General features: G+C 39.4%; 1 protein-coding gene across 1 annotated transcript in view; it reads right to left on the reverse strand.

The window, feature by feature from the left end:
* Positions 1–3550: 3550 nt before the first annotated feature.
* The window catches only part of slc8a4a (solute carrier family 8 member 4a), a 25233-nt gene continuing 14952 nt past the window's right edge, over positions 3551–13831 (reverse strand). The window contains exons 5-9 of the mRNA XM_087806654.1: positions 8885–8991; positions 8696–8814; positions 7135–7234; positions 6405–6677; positions 3551–4919 (exon numbers count right to left, since the gene is read on the reverse strand). Coding sequence (XP_087662780.1) covers positions 4540–4919; positions 6405–6677; positions 7135–7234; positions 8696–8814; positions 8885–8991 — 979 coding nt within the window. The 3' untranslated portion in view covers positions 3551–4539. The remainder of the gene's footprint in view (positions 4920–6404; positions 6678–7134; positions 7235–8695; positions 8815–8884; positions 8992–13831) is intronic.

Consider the following 13831-nt stretch of genomic DNA (forward strand, 5'->3'; position numbering starts at 1 on the left):
CCAAAAATATTTGGAATGAAAATCCTTCAAAAGAAAAAAAATCGAATTTCAAAAAAAAAGAAAAAAACATTTTTCACTCAAAAAAATTGTATAAAATAGTTAAATAAAAAATATTTTCAAGTCTGGCCTGTCGTTTCCATTGACCGACGTGTTTTCTAGAATAAAAACAAGGAGTTTGTTACATATTTAACAGTAATCTTTGTTCAATTGCGAGGTAAACACACAGACACTTTATATAAATAATGAAGAACTAGTTACAAAAACACGTCACGCTAACAAACTAGCTAGTTGTGCTCTGTTGTAAACACCCATCATTAGTCTCACTCTTGCGTCTATCAGACCAGAATGTCAGTCATTTGACTGACAGGTCGGATCAAAGGCTGTCGTCAAAACAAAAGCATCGTCTTCCATTCTAGACATAGAAGGAAGCAGTTCCAGACTAAATTTAGCCGTGGGAGCAATTAAGCTGTCGCGCTCGCAGAGACGGATGGCAGGAGAAGATATTAAATTATCCAAGGAGTTACACATCAGTATTTAATTGAATGAGGTTGAACTCAATCCGACTTCCAGATCCTCAGTGGAGGAGGCAGAGCTGCAGGGCTCCTCTTTATCCGTGGAAGATTTGTCTGCTCAAGAGGCCCCAGAGTTCCTCGACCTGCTTGGATAGCACTCGTTTAAAAGAAACGATTAGTAGCATCAAGAAAGGATCATGACTTGGTCTTGGATTTATGTCTGGAAATTAATAGGGATATAAAAAAGTATCAGTGTCTTTTGAGTGTACTGTCTGGACTGACCAACAGAGGGAGCCAAAACCAGGGGCCGGAAACTGGTTGCTCCTGTAAATCTGGATCATTTATTTTAATACTGCGAAAAAACATTACCTATTTATTTAATTTTTTGAATGAGTCATTCATTTTTATGAGTATCATCCACTGAAATTTAAAATAAAGGTTGTTTTTTTATGAATCAATGTGAAATTTAGATATATATTTTTTAAATGTAACATTTTTTTTCTCTTAAATAATCCCTGTTTTGTATAATGGATTTGATGAGACTATTAACGGTGTCACATTCAGTTTGTCTGATTTTGTAGTTCTGAGTGAGTTTTAATTTGGCGGGAAAGTCCTACATTAGTTGAAAAACAAGTAAAATGTGTTTTAAGGCTCCTAAACGAAGAAATGCCTCATAATTCAAATTCCAATCATTTTCTACTCACACTCATGTCGACTAAGGGTTGGGATTATTTTCACAGTAATCCTTTCTCTTTAGGCAGATGAAATGACGATCGCAAAAAGTGCTATTTTTCTTGGTTTTCCTCGTAAAAAAAAGACACACCAAAAAACATCCAAATACTTCCATACTGCTCGTCTGTAACGTCCATCTTGTATTGAAGCCTCGACATGAGAAATCGTTCAGAAACAATTAAACAAGTCCATATTTTAAGCGTGTTTGTAGCAGAAGCTAATATGCTAACATGCTAGAAAGTCAGGTAAATATCAATCGACAATGGACACATAAACACATCGGTTCCTGCCTATAACTAAGGAACTGAATACTCTGTAAATAATCCCAACCATAAATCGACATAAGGGTGAGTAGAAAATGATTGAAATGTAGATAAGTTTTACTTAAACACACCAAAGGTTGTCTACCAGTTATAATAAACCTAGTTATTAAGCGGGTGGACCTTCTTTATTTATTATAATTTGCATCTTTAGCGCAACAACAAAAGTGTGAAGGGTAGAGACACCGTCTATAATAAAGGTTTATATTCTGGTAGAAATATGGTTCCTTGTTGATAAACTGACATTTTCAGAATAGTTTTCAAGCAGAAACAAAACAAAGTAATGAGACTCGAAGGGCTGCTGCACTATTGTTGGAGTTAAGTACTTCTGTTAGTCACTTACATTGAAGATCTTTTAATTACGCTGTTGACAATTGAAAGCCGGGGCTGCTCTCTCCGTGGTTGAGCGGTCAAACCTCTCATTGCTTGCCTTGTTTAAAAGCTTTCTTTAGCTTCATCCGTCATTAGTCTCTCTTCTTTATTTAAGCAAAGTGCTGGTAAGTGATTGGTTGCTTCTTTCTCACTGCCATTTATAAACAGATACATTCCCACCACAGACTGTTCTTACACTATTGTAATCTTGTACATTATTCTATTTATATCTTTATTTATATTTTGTCTCTCAACATGCAATACCTACAGACATTTTTAGTATATATTGCATGTATGTACTTGGTGAATAAAGCTGTTTCTGATTCTGATAAAAACGTCTTTAAGTGTCGAAAATTTGTCAATTTTATGGGACAAGGGGCCTCATGTCAAATAAAATAAAATAAAGAACCGTAAAGTAACAAGGAAATAAAATATGGGACAAATGATTATGCCATGAGTTTTTTCCCACTATTTTATTTTAATTATTTTTTTTAAATAGATTTAATAATTATTTAATAATCATGCAGGGAAGTTTGGTTTCCCACAATACTCATGCGCACTTGCAAATAAATATATATATTTTTCTATATTGAATTAATTTTTTATAAATTGTTTTTTGCAAATAAATAATTCCACAATAGCTGGTCATCTGGCTGACACAAGCACATTTGTTTAGCCTTTTTTTTTAACAAGTATATTGGATTTTCGCATTCTTGGAACTAATCTCCTCATGATGTTCTATATTTATTAGTCATTTATTTATTTAGTTCAACAAGTGCATTAAGGTCTTTAAAATAATCAAACAGATTTCAAACTATTTGATGCAGCACATAGTTTTTACCACCAGATGGCAGTAACACATGTCAACACACTGGAAGTACGTTTACATTATGACTGTTCTATATTCTGTAAATCTTTGCGGTGGTAAACAATAAAAAAAAACTATTAGTGGTGAATAAACATCGTTTGTACATGTAAGTGAGAGAGAAACATTTAATTAAAAAAATAAAACATGAGTGTTATTGAACGTATGATATTTTTAGGTTATATGACTGTAAAATGTTAAGTAAAACATCTATATGTTTCCACAATATTATTTAGGTATGATAAAAAATCTCAACAAGAAAACAAAGAACGTTAACAATTTATAGTTAAAATGGAAGCAGGGCAGTGCAATTTCCCACAAGAATTGTGATGCGTAGTTACAAATAAATAATTCAGCGTCAGCAGGTTATCTGGCACAAAAATAACTTCTTATAAGATGATTTATTGGTGTGAGCTTTGTCACCAATAAATCAAGATTAGTCTTCATTAGTCATAATCATTCACTAAAACTAATAATAAAACATTAAGTTTAATTTAATTTATCCTTGAATTAGATAAGTTGAGTGTGAAAACAAATTGTAAAATCTTATTTTTATCTTTTGTTCTCAAGTAACCTTTTACGATTAAATGCAAAGAAGTTACACATATAATAGATTCAATACTATTAAATTATTATTAAAATAACTGCATATGTTGAAAACGTCAGGAAGAAAAAAGAGGGGATTCCTTGGAGTAAAACAAAGAAACATAAACACTGTTGTTTGATCAATAAAATATACTCACGCAGTCGTATATCAACATTTATTTCCATTTTTTTATACAGTGACCGTGCATATCAATAAAGTAGTTTATCATATAAATACTGAAACTGCAATACTATTACAATAAATATGGCTCTACGTAGGTTAAATAAAATAAAAAAAGAAAACATTTCAATATCAACAGCTGAGACGCTAGGGGGCACTCAACTCAACACCATCATATCAAATACCTGTGCAGTACACTGTGCTTCTATTGGAAAATGTTCCCACGGTGAGAGGAGGGTGTTTAAGTTTTCTCTCTTTTTATTTTGGCATCATCAGAAAACGGAATCTCCTTGGTAGAAGAAGCCTCATGTAAAGACACACACACACACCCCTACGAAAAATGTGCTTTTTAAAAACAGTTTTTTTTAGAATGAAAAGCAGCAACTCTGCCCCCACGATCAAACACGCACTTTAAAAAAATACACTTTGACCCCTGACTGTGTCAAAACATGACCGTGATTTCCAGGGGAAAAAAACAGAACGGAGGAGGAGGAGGAGCTTCAGGCAGTGAGCGTCACAGTAACACGTCAAGTCAACATTGTAACACCTTAATTAAAAACTTGGTCACCAAGATACACCGCCATCGAAGAGAAACGTGCAAAAGTAAAACCCACGGTTACAGACCTCAAGTACACAATGTCCATAGTTCACGTGATATATGATGGATATTCAATGTCAAGTTGGAAGTCGTAAACATCAATACTCTTACCGCCTCCATGTCAACGTAAACGCCCGGTTATTGAGATATGGTGAACAGGTTCATGTTCTGTATGAACGGATAAAAAAAAAAAAGAAGAAGGAAAAAGCTCTCGTCCAGCAGCTCAAGCCGTCCGTCACAGCGAAGGATTGTGCTCTAGTAAAGTTGGTCGTCTACACTGATGGTACCGATAGTGAGAAACCTGTGACAGATCATGGAGTGGAGATCATACAAACATGTACAGCTGGTGGTGTCGGGGAGGTGTTCCCTCGCGCTCAGAAGCCGGGCACGTGGCAGTAGGCCTCCAGGGAGGCCAACAGGATGTAGATGATCCACATGGAGATGAACAGGAAGAAGGTGACGAGCTTGGCTGTCCGTGGGCCTCCGAGCTCTGCTCCTGAGACGCTGGGCCGGCGGCGGTAGAGCAGCACCATGACGCCCAGCACCGCCATGCAGGTGAAGAGGGTGACGGAGAAGGCCAGGGAACCCGGGTTCACCTTGAACACTTTGCCCTTGCTGTGCCAGTAGACTGCGGCGATGGTCCACGCGACCCCGATGCCCAGGAAGACGTTCACCGCATTGCTGCCGGTCACGTTGCCAATGGAGGCGTCGGCGTATTGATCCTGGATGGCAGCCACCTTGCTGGCGAACGTGTCTGGGAAGACAGAAGGTGTAAAGGTTCGTTCACACCTTGCAAAACAAGCGTAAATATAGAGGGTCTATCGCAAAGGATTCTTTAGAGCAGGAGACTCGGACTCAATGACACTGGGGGCCTAATCTTTTAGTTACGGACCAAACAAAACTTATAAAATGGCAACAACTTTTCTTTATCTTATCTTAAAGACTGATATATTAATAGGTCATCAAATCAACTTGAACACCTCGGGCCATGGGTTTTAGGCATCGATGATCTGTTACTAAACCATGGTTTTCGATGCCACTTGAAGGTTGCGGCCATCTTGGAAATCCAGCCTTCCAGTTAAGCCAGACTTCGGTCAAGAGGTAGACTTTAGTGAGGGTCGTTTTGTTTCGACATGCATTCATTTTCTTTACTGCTTAATTTCTTATTGGGGTGGAGCCTATCCCAGTTACTATGGGCAAGGGGGGGGAGCACCCTGGACAGGATGCCAGTCTGTCACACAAAGACACACAACCATTCACACTCATACCTACGGACTATTTCCCCAAATTCCCAATTAACCTCTGTATGTTTTGGGACTGTGGGAGGAAACCGGAGTGCCCGGAGTAAACCCATGCAATACATAAACTGCACACAGAAAGGTCGGGCTTCCTACCGACCTGGAAGCGAACTGGGAACCTTCTTACTGTGAGGTGATTGAGCTAACCACTGTGCAACCGTGCGCCCTTTGTTTCAACATTATTTATAAAAAAGAAAAAAGTTGCTTTACTAAAAAAAGGTTTATTTTAAACAAAAATAATCTAGAATTTCTTTCACTTCAATACAAAATAAAAAAAGGCTTTAAAACCTTTTTTTTGGGCAGGAGGGGGATATTATTTTTTGGATTGTAGCAACTTTTATTTTTTATTGAATAATAAAGAAACAAAACTACCTTCTGATCATTTCAGCAGTCAGATTTTAATCAGGCTGTAATTATTAAGTTTTTTATTTTTTGGCTGGGTGTGTATGTGACGTCCGGTCTTTCTGCAGCCAGCCTCAAGTGGACATTTGATGAACTACAGCACTTTTTTAAAACTGGATGTTGGCCCTCGCTTACGATTCATCGGTAGCAACCATCAAATACTAGATGAAAACAACAATAAAAAAACAACAACCTCACAATGGGGCACGTACACAATTGTTTAACTTTGTGGCCTATGTTCGTGTTTACATGGTGATCTTTTAAGATGCTAGTGGTACAGATAAGAAAGTAAAAAGTAATGAAGTGCTGAAGGAAAGTAGTGAAAACTCATACTTCCTATTAAAGAAACTTTGTTGAAATCACACTTTGATGCCTCTGCAGCTAAAATATTTTTTGTAAGTAATTCTAAAGAGAATTACTGCGACAGCAGCATCCGAAGCTGCTTCCCACCTTCATTCCCCTCAAGCAGCTGCTCCTCCCGACTCACCAGCAAACAATCCCTGAAAAAAGTATTTTCTTCTGCAGAGCTGATCACCCACCTGGAACCGAGGTGCCGAGGGCCACGAACACCACCGCCGTGACGGAATCCTTCAGACCTACGGTGCAGCCGAAGTGAGAGGCCAGGTCTCCGGTGACGGCCGTCAGGACGCCGATGAGCGAGATGGAAACGAAGAAGCAGGCCCAGCCGTTCCAGTACTCAGTGGGCGGCACGAACGCGAACAGAACCTTCCAGAAAACCGTCAGAAAATGCATGATGTAGTCGAAGCAGGACGGCAGGCGCTCCTCCCCGCTCTCCTCCTCGTCGTCGTCACCTGGGTGAGTTAGAAAAAGGGTGAGTATGGGACTGAAATTCCCCAAAAATTCCTCCTTTAAGCCTTTTGATAATTGAGCCAATTCAAGAATCTCTTGACTTGCAAATATGTAACGCTCCAGATCATTGACTCGGTAAACAAAACAGGTATGACTCACTTTCATGGCTGTTTAAAGGTCTCATGGCAGGAGGCCAATCTACCTATTTATACACTCGCCATGTCTACTTATCGAGAGAAAAAGAGCATTTTAACTTCCGCACCTCTAACTGAAACAATGCTATACAGCTGCTGTTCCTATTTCCCCTCACGACCGCCCTAAGTAAAGTTACTTTTTTTAATTTGTCACGACAACTGAAATGGGAGAAGCAGCAGGTGGTCCCGAAAATCAGCCCGAGGGTTTAATCTTCCGCGAGTCGGATCCGAGACAACGGCGCAGATGAGACCCTGCAGGACTCACCTGCACTGACAGTGACAGCACTAACAAACTGCTCTCTCCAGCTGCTGCTGCCCACCACCAGAGCCAGGTTGGTCTTCTTGATCAGCTTGTCCACCGTGCTCTGCGGAGACAGAGGGGGGTAAAGGTCATCTTATTGCCGCAATCCATCATGTCAGCCCCGTAGGAAACGGGTCGGGATGTATCTACGGATGAAATATCAGCTCATGAAACCGAAGGCTCAGTTTAGATTTTGATGTACTCAAAGAAAGTGTCTGAAAAGTTTGAGTAAGATTCCGTTGTCTGGGGAAATTTATGTTGGATCACAATAGTTGTTTTGGAGAACATACCAGTTCCTAGAACACATGAAATACAAAAGTAAGGGGGTGTCCTGACTAGGAGCCTTCTTGATCTCCAACTCCATCCTTCCCCAACTCCATCTCTAACCTTGATAAGATAGTCCACAATTGGTGTCAGACTTCATCCGCCATTGATCCCTTTCATATGGCAAACCTTTCTAGAGATGACTCCAGGTCTTGGACAGATGGAGTCAACCGAACCACGTTAGGAACCTGTGGCCACGAAACCAAAAGAACACCCTCCACCCTCGCTGTGCCACCAATGCATACTTTCCTTGAAAACTATGGATGAAACACGTGAGAAACCTGATGCTACCTGGAAATTATTTCCAGTGGTAAGTAGGATGGGTACCCCATACTTTTTTGTCCATAATCACGATCTGTTTAGTCCCAATTGTGTGAGGTAAGTACACTGTATTACTCTCTGGTACTAGTCTGTATTTGTAGTTGTATGTTGCAGAGAGGAGATCTTTGGACAAACTACTGTCCATCATGGATGATCACAGTCATCCTCTGAAAACTGTCATCAGTGAGCAGAGAAGCAGAATGAGTGCACGAATGCTCCTCCCATGATGCAACACTAATAGACTCAGGGACTTGTTCATTCCTCGTGCTATTAGATTGTGTAATTCTGAATTTGGAGGCTGGAGCGGAGTGAAAGTATGATGTTATTCTGTTTCTTTGTATCCTTTTCTTTGTGTTATTTCCTTTGGATCTATATTCTTTATGCTTAGTTCTTTTAGTTTTCACTTAGTTCTCGTTCTGTTTTAATGAAACTTGCTGTGAACTGGAACCTAATTTCCAGAAGGAGATCTCCAGAGGGATTTATAAAGTCTATCTAATCTAATCCAATCTATTTCTCAGCCTTATTTCACAGCTAAAGGTCCTCCCAAGGCAGAAGATGACAGGAGCCGAGGCCTACACGCAAGAAAGGTCTTTTACCGCCCCCCCCCCGGGAATCAGGTCAAAGGGTAAGTATCCTTAGCATAAAAAGCCCAGGCTTTCCCCTCCTAGCCACTTCGTCCAAGTCTTCCTGAGGGACCCTGAGGTGCTCCCAGGACGGATGAACGATATAGTCTATCCAGTGTGTATTTTGGGTCTTCCCTATGATATCCTACCAGTGGGATACCCAGTGACCCGGGGCATGAGGTCCCTCGCTGGACCTTTCCATGTACTAAAAAAAAAGCCACCATCTGCATCGAGGGTGACACGACTCGTGTGGTCACCTTGAATTCGTAAGACTCTTCAATGACCACTTCCAGCTTGGTGTGCTCCCCCAGACACGGGCAGCCCATCTTCGTCACGTCCTCCGACCCCGGGGTGGTCTTGTTATCGTTGGTGTCTCCTGTTGAGACAGGTACAGGTTGTTATTGAAGCAAAAAGACGTCACCAGATCTAAGAAGGTTGGGTCTTACCGTGTCTCTGTCCCACCTCCAGCAGGATGGGCTCCTCCAGGATGATGGTGAAGGTCTTATTCTTCTCGTACTCCTCATCATCGATGATCTTTACGTTCAGCAGCTTCCTAAAAAAACAACAATCATTAACACAGAGTGAGAGTGATTCGGTCTCAGGAGGGAACCATCTGTTCTGTTGCTGCTCAGCCCCGATTTGTACCGCGACTGCCTCCACACTGAATCACGGCGCAGATGTTCCCGTACGACGGAGATCTATAAGGCAACAAAAACCGGTTACCCCACCTATCCTCTGATGACTCTCCGCTCCCCGTCACCCCCACAAGGGGGCGAACTCCTTCAACTCTATTACGTCTCATCAAAGTAGCAGAGGAATTATAGTGGAGCTGCCTACGCTCTTCCCACACAACCCGGTGAGCAATAGGAAACTGGATGATCATAATCTTGTCTCTAGGAATGTAAACGCTCTCTCTCTCTCCACCGAGCTATACCAAAACTCTCAGAAGCTTTTCATTTTTTAAAAATACACCATGTTGAATCGGAGAGAGCAACAAAAAAAAAGAAAAAAAAAGAAAGCTGTGTCAAACTGTGACCGACATATTTTTTTCCAGCTCTCGCTTGTTTCTCCTACACTGTCACAGTGAGTCTTCTCTCCCTCCATCTCCCTAATGATATGTGGGTGGCTGCCTATTTCCGTCCACACATGAGCACTCGGGGATTGGACAACAAGCGAGCGAGAGCGTTAATTCCCGAAGAATGGAAGTTTTTATTTTTAAAACACACCGCGAGACGTCATCCCGCGTCTGAGGTTAAGGGGTCAGCGTGTCCGTCAGCGAGAGAGAGACGCGGTGGTATTTTTAAATAAGGTGTTGCAACAAGTGTACAGAGAAGGTCACTTTACTCATCAGCGACGCTTTTACCTCTAGAGTGTTGGTTTCAATTTCTGTTGAAGCATTTAAACATGTTCACCTCAAATAATCTTAAACAACAGTATCGGTTATGGTGTGTGAGGTATTTGTAATCGGACCCTAAAAGCAAAAAAAAAAAGTGTTTTTCTTTGCAAAAAAGAAGGCAGCCTGAGACACATCCCAGTTTATTAAAAATTGAGCATGTAAACTAGCAAAAAATAGCAAAATAAAAACTATTTACAAGACCATATTGTTGCAGAGAAACTAGCCCAGGGTTTCTGATAAATCAACGCTGCGGTGAGATGTATTTTTTATTGCATAGTGTCAGTTATGCTATTTTATTTTGGCCGTTTTTATCTGAAAGTTCATCCATGATAACACCGGAAACATAAGACCAACACAACGAGATGTAATCATATATATATATATACTGCTGTATTAATGAAGTACTAGCTTTTAAAATTCAAAGGGAAAATTAAAGATATTGAATTCATGGTTGAAATGATCAAATAAATACTAGAGTTGATGATTAGAATAGAAGATTAATGTTTCAAATGAAACAGTGGTTAAAAAAATCTCAGTTTATAAGATTTGAAATTAAGTGCATTACCGTGACTTAAAGAGATTCAAAAGATTTAAATTAAGTAAGTAAGTAAGTCATTTTTATTTATATAGCGCTTTTCCAGACCAGGGTCACAAAGCCCCTAAATAATCAAAACATTATTCAATAAAGTATATACTTTAAAGATCAAGATAAAACTGATAACACAACAGGAGTTCCAGAAAATCAAGGAAAAGCCTGAACAAATAAAAACGTCTCAAGATGTTTCTTGAAGGAGTCAGTAGATCCATCAAGCGCAAATAGAGAAAGGAAGGGTTATCTTGAAAAAAACACTTTCAGTTTCGAGTCCAACCCGCTTTCTTCAGGCTCTCCTCCCAGATCGCATCTACAAAACCACACGAGAAAGCAGTGGAGCTTTTTACAAGAAAGTTTAAACCATCTTAAGCACCAAGAAGATGTGGAATGATAACGATTTCATACCTTTCAGTCACACCTCGAAGATATGGGACTTTTCCTGTCACGCTACATTTAGTATTGCTTTAATGCACACACACATTTTTGCACTCTCAATATTATTTTGGTTTTTCTTAATTCAATCGGATAAACCAGAAGATTTCCATATTAAATATACTTAAAAATTAAATATAAATTGGCACAGGTTAATATAACAACAACAAGTGGTAAAATATATTTTCAATGTGTGTTGAAACAGTAAAAGATATGACTTATTAGTTTAATTGATGAACCAAATACTTTATTATTCAACACAGATTTAACTTTCTTAGGCTTATGTTATGTTACCAGCGATAATTATTGAATTTTGAAAGGTTAGATTGGCTACAAAAACTCGCCCTACAGCTACGGTAAACAGATAATAACAAACTAAATAGTGACATTGATCAATGGTCACTTATGCAAAAGAAAATTAGTGTAAAAATTCACATAGAAAAAAGTATTTTAAAATATATATATATATTCCAGAATAAATTGCTTCCATACAAAAAAAATCCCAAAAGGATGTTGGACCGTATTTATACTTAATTAAAATACATTTTTCAGTAAAAAGGAAGAACAAAAATGCAAGTTACCATGTAACGAGGGTGAGAAAAATAATCCTTTGCGTTATCTCAAATTGACCCACAGGCCCACAAAAACAAATATGTTTGTGGCATCCCTTGTGTTGTCTGTGGATCAAGGTGAACGACCTCCCTGGCTTCAATAAATACATATGCAGTGGTGGAGGTCGTTCAAGTTGACCCATAGATAAAACAAGGGTTAAAAAACGAACAGAAAATGTCTGAAAAATTTAAGACGTAAAACAAACAAATAAATGAAAATAAAAGCGATGGAAGTGGATGAACACCTGAAAAACAATTATGTATCATTTTAAAAGGACTTAAAGGCACTAAAATCCTGATTAAAACATTCAAACAAATGAACAAAAAAAAAGCTTGATGAGTTTTAGGAAACATCCTCGAGCCTGAATATGCTGTTTTATTGCGCCGACTGTGATTCTTCCCCCCCCCCCCGCCGCCGAACCCTTCAGGAAGTCATTAATCTGATTAAAGTGTTAGAAATAAAGACATTGAGGGCCATTGATTCTCTTCTCCTAACCGATCTCACACTGTCTCGATTGCATCTTATGTAACAGACGCACAAAGCGGCGCTGCACCACCATCAGAGATCCGTGCTCTACAAGCAATCCATAAACAGAATGTACAACGGGTCTTGGAGTCAGGCCCGTTTTTTTTTTTTCTTCCCTTCTGCCTCAGAGGTTTGTGTCATCATCTATTTTCAGCAGGATTTAGATGCAAAAAAAAATGTCTATTTGACCCCACGGTGTTGTTTATTTTAAAGGCAAAAACTGCTGGTTCTGTGTCAAAAGCTCACATTTTCCGGTGCATCTTCAAACATCAAGTCAGGTGCAGACACACACACACACACACACACACACCTCCGCTTTTTTCACTCTGAATCACACTCGATAGAAATCACTCTGCTGCTGGAAGACTTAGCAGCCCTGCTAAGCTACCGTTAGGACTCATCTGGTGGGAGCCACAAAAAAAAAAAGAAAAAAGCACCTGCATCTTTAAACAGGACTGAGCGAATGCACCAAATTAAACAAGCTCATGAAACTTTCAGTGCGACTCCAGAACGTAAGTAAGTAAATCAGGGTTTGAAGAGAGACACACGAAGGGATGGACTCAAAAGTGTTGCAGAAAAAAGAAGAGGACGATTCAAAGTGACTTGAAACACGGAAGTTTTTAAAATCCATTTGAGTCGCACTTTCATCTAAATCATTCCCGTCCTGTCAAACCCAATCAATCAAGTGGCCAAAATCCATCATAATCCATAATCTCTGACCCTTATCTTATCTTTAACACAACACCTTTGTAGATCATCAACACAAGCATTATTCTACTTTACAGGATACAACGACACGATACATTGTGATACTATAGGAACAAGGATATATTTTTAGTATTGTCCAAGTTGACTCTGGTGTAGCAGAATTTACAGACCACATGACTCTTGACATTTGTTATGAAGCCAAAATATGTCCAAACATCAGCTTTAAAAGCTGCTGGAGTCGACTGTATCCTCTCATTCTCAGTAATCGCTGGGATTTCATTGTTCGGTTATCCGCTGACTGCTGCCATCTAGCGACTGGAAGTTTAATTGCAACACAAAAATGAACCGTATAAATATTTGCATGTTAATTGAAATAAAAGAAATATGTATAAAAAGATTTACTCACACTTAATTGAAATATTAACGATAAACACAATGATAAAATATTATTTATAGTATTTCTGTGGTGGTGTGGCATATGTGTTCTTTTAGTGGGGTGGTATATGTATTTCTGTGGTGAGGTAGTATATGTGTTATTTTAGTGGGGTGGTATATGTATTTCTGTGGTGGGGTGGTATATGTGTTCTTTTAGTGGGGTGGTACATGTATTTCTGTGGTGGGGTGGTATATGTGTTCTTTTAGTGGGGTGGTACATGTATTTCTGTGGTGGGGTGGTATATGTGTTTCTGTGGAATATGTGTTTCTGTGCCGGGGTGGTATATGTATTTCTGTGGAATATGTGTTTCTGAGGTGGGGTGGTATATGTATTCCTGTGGAATATGTGTTTCTGAGGTGGGGTGGTATATGTGTTTCTGTGGAATATGTGTTTCTGAGGTGGGGTGGTATATGTATTTCTGTGGAATATGTGTTTCTGAGGTGGGGTGGTATATGTGTTTCTGTGGAATATGTGTTTCTGAGGTGGGGTGGTATATGTGTTTCTGTGGAATATGTGTTTCTGAGGTGGGGTGGTATATGTATTTCTGTGGAATATGTGTTTCTGAGGTGGGGTGGTATATGTATTTCTGTGGAATATGTGTTTCTGAGGTGGGGTGGTATATGTATTTCTGTGGAATATGTGTTTCTGAGGTGGGGTGGTATATGTATTTCTGTGGAATATGTGTTTCTGAG

This window comes from Callionymus lyra, chromosome 14 (assembly GCF_982586985.1).
Source record: "Callionymus lyra chromosome 14, fCalLyr1.hap1.1, whole genome shotgun sequence".
Taxonomy (NCBI): domain Eukaryota; kingdom Metazoa; phylum Chordata; class Actinopteri; order Syngnathiformes; family Callionymidae; genus Callionymus; species Callionymus lyra.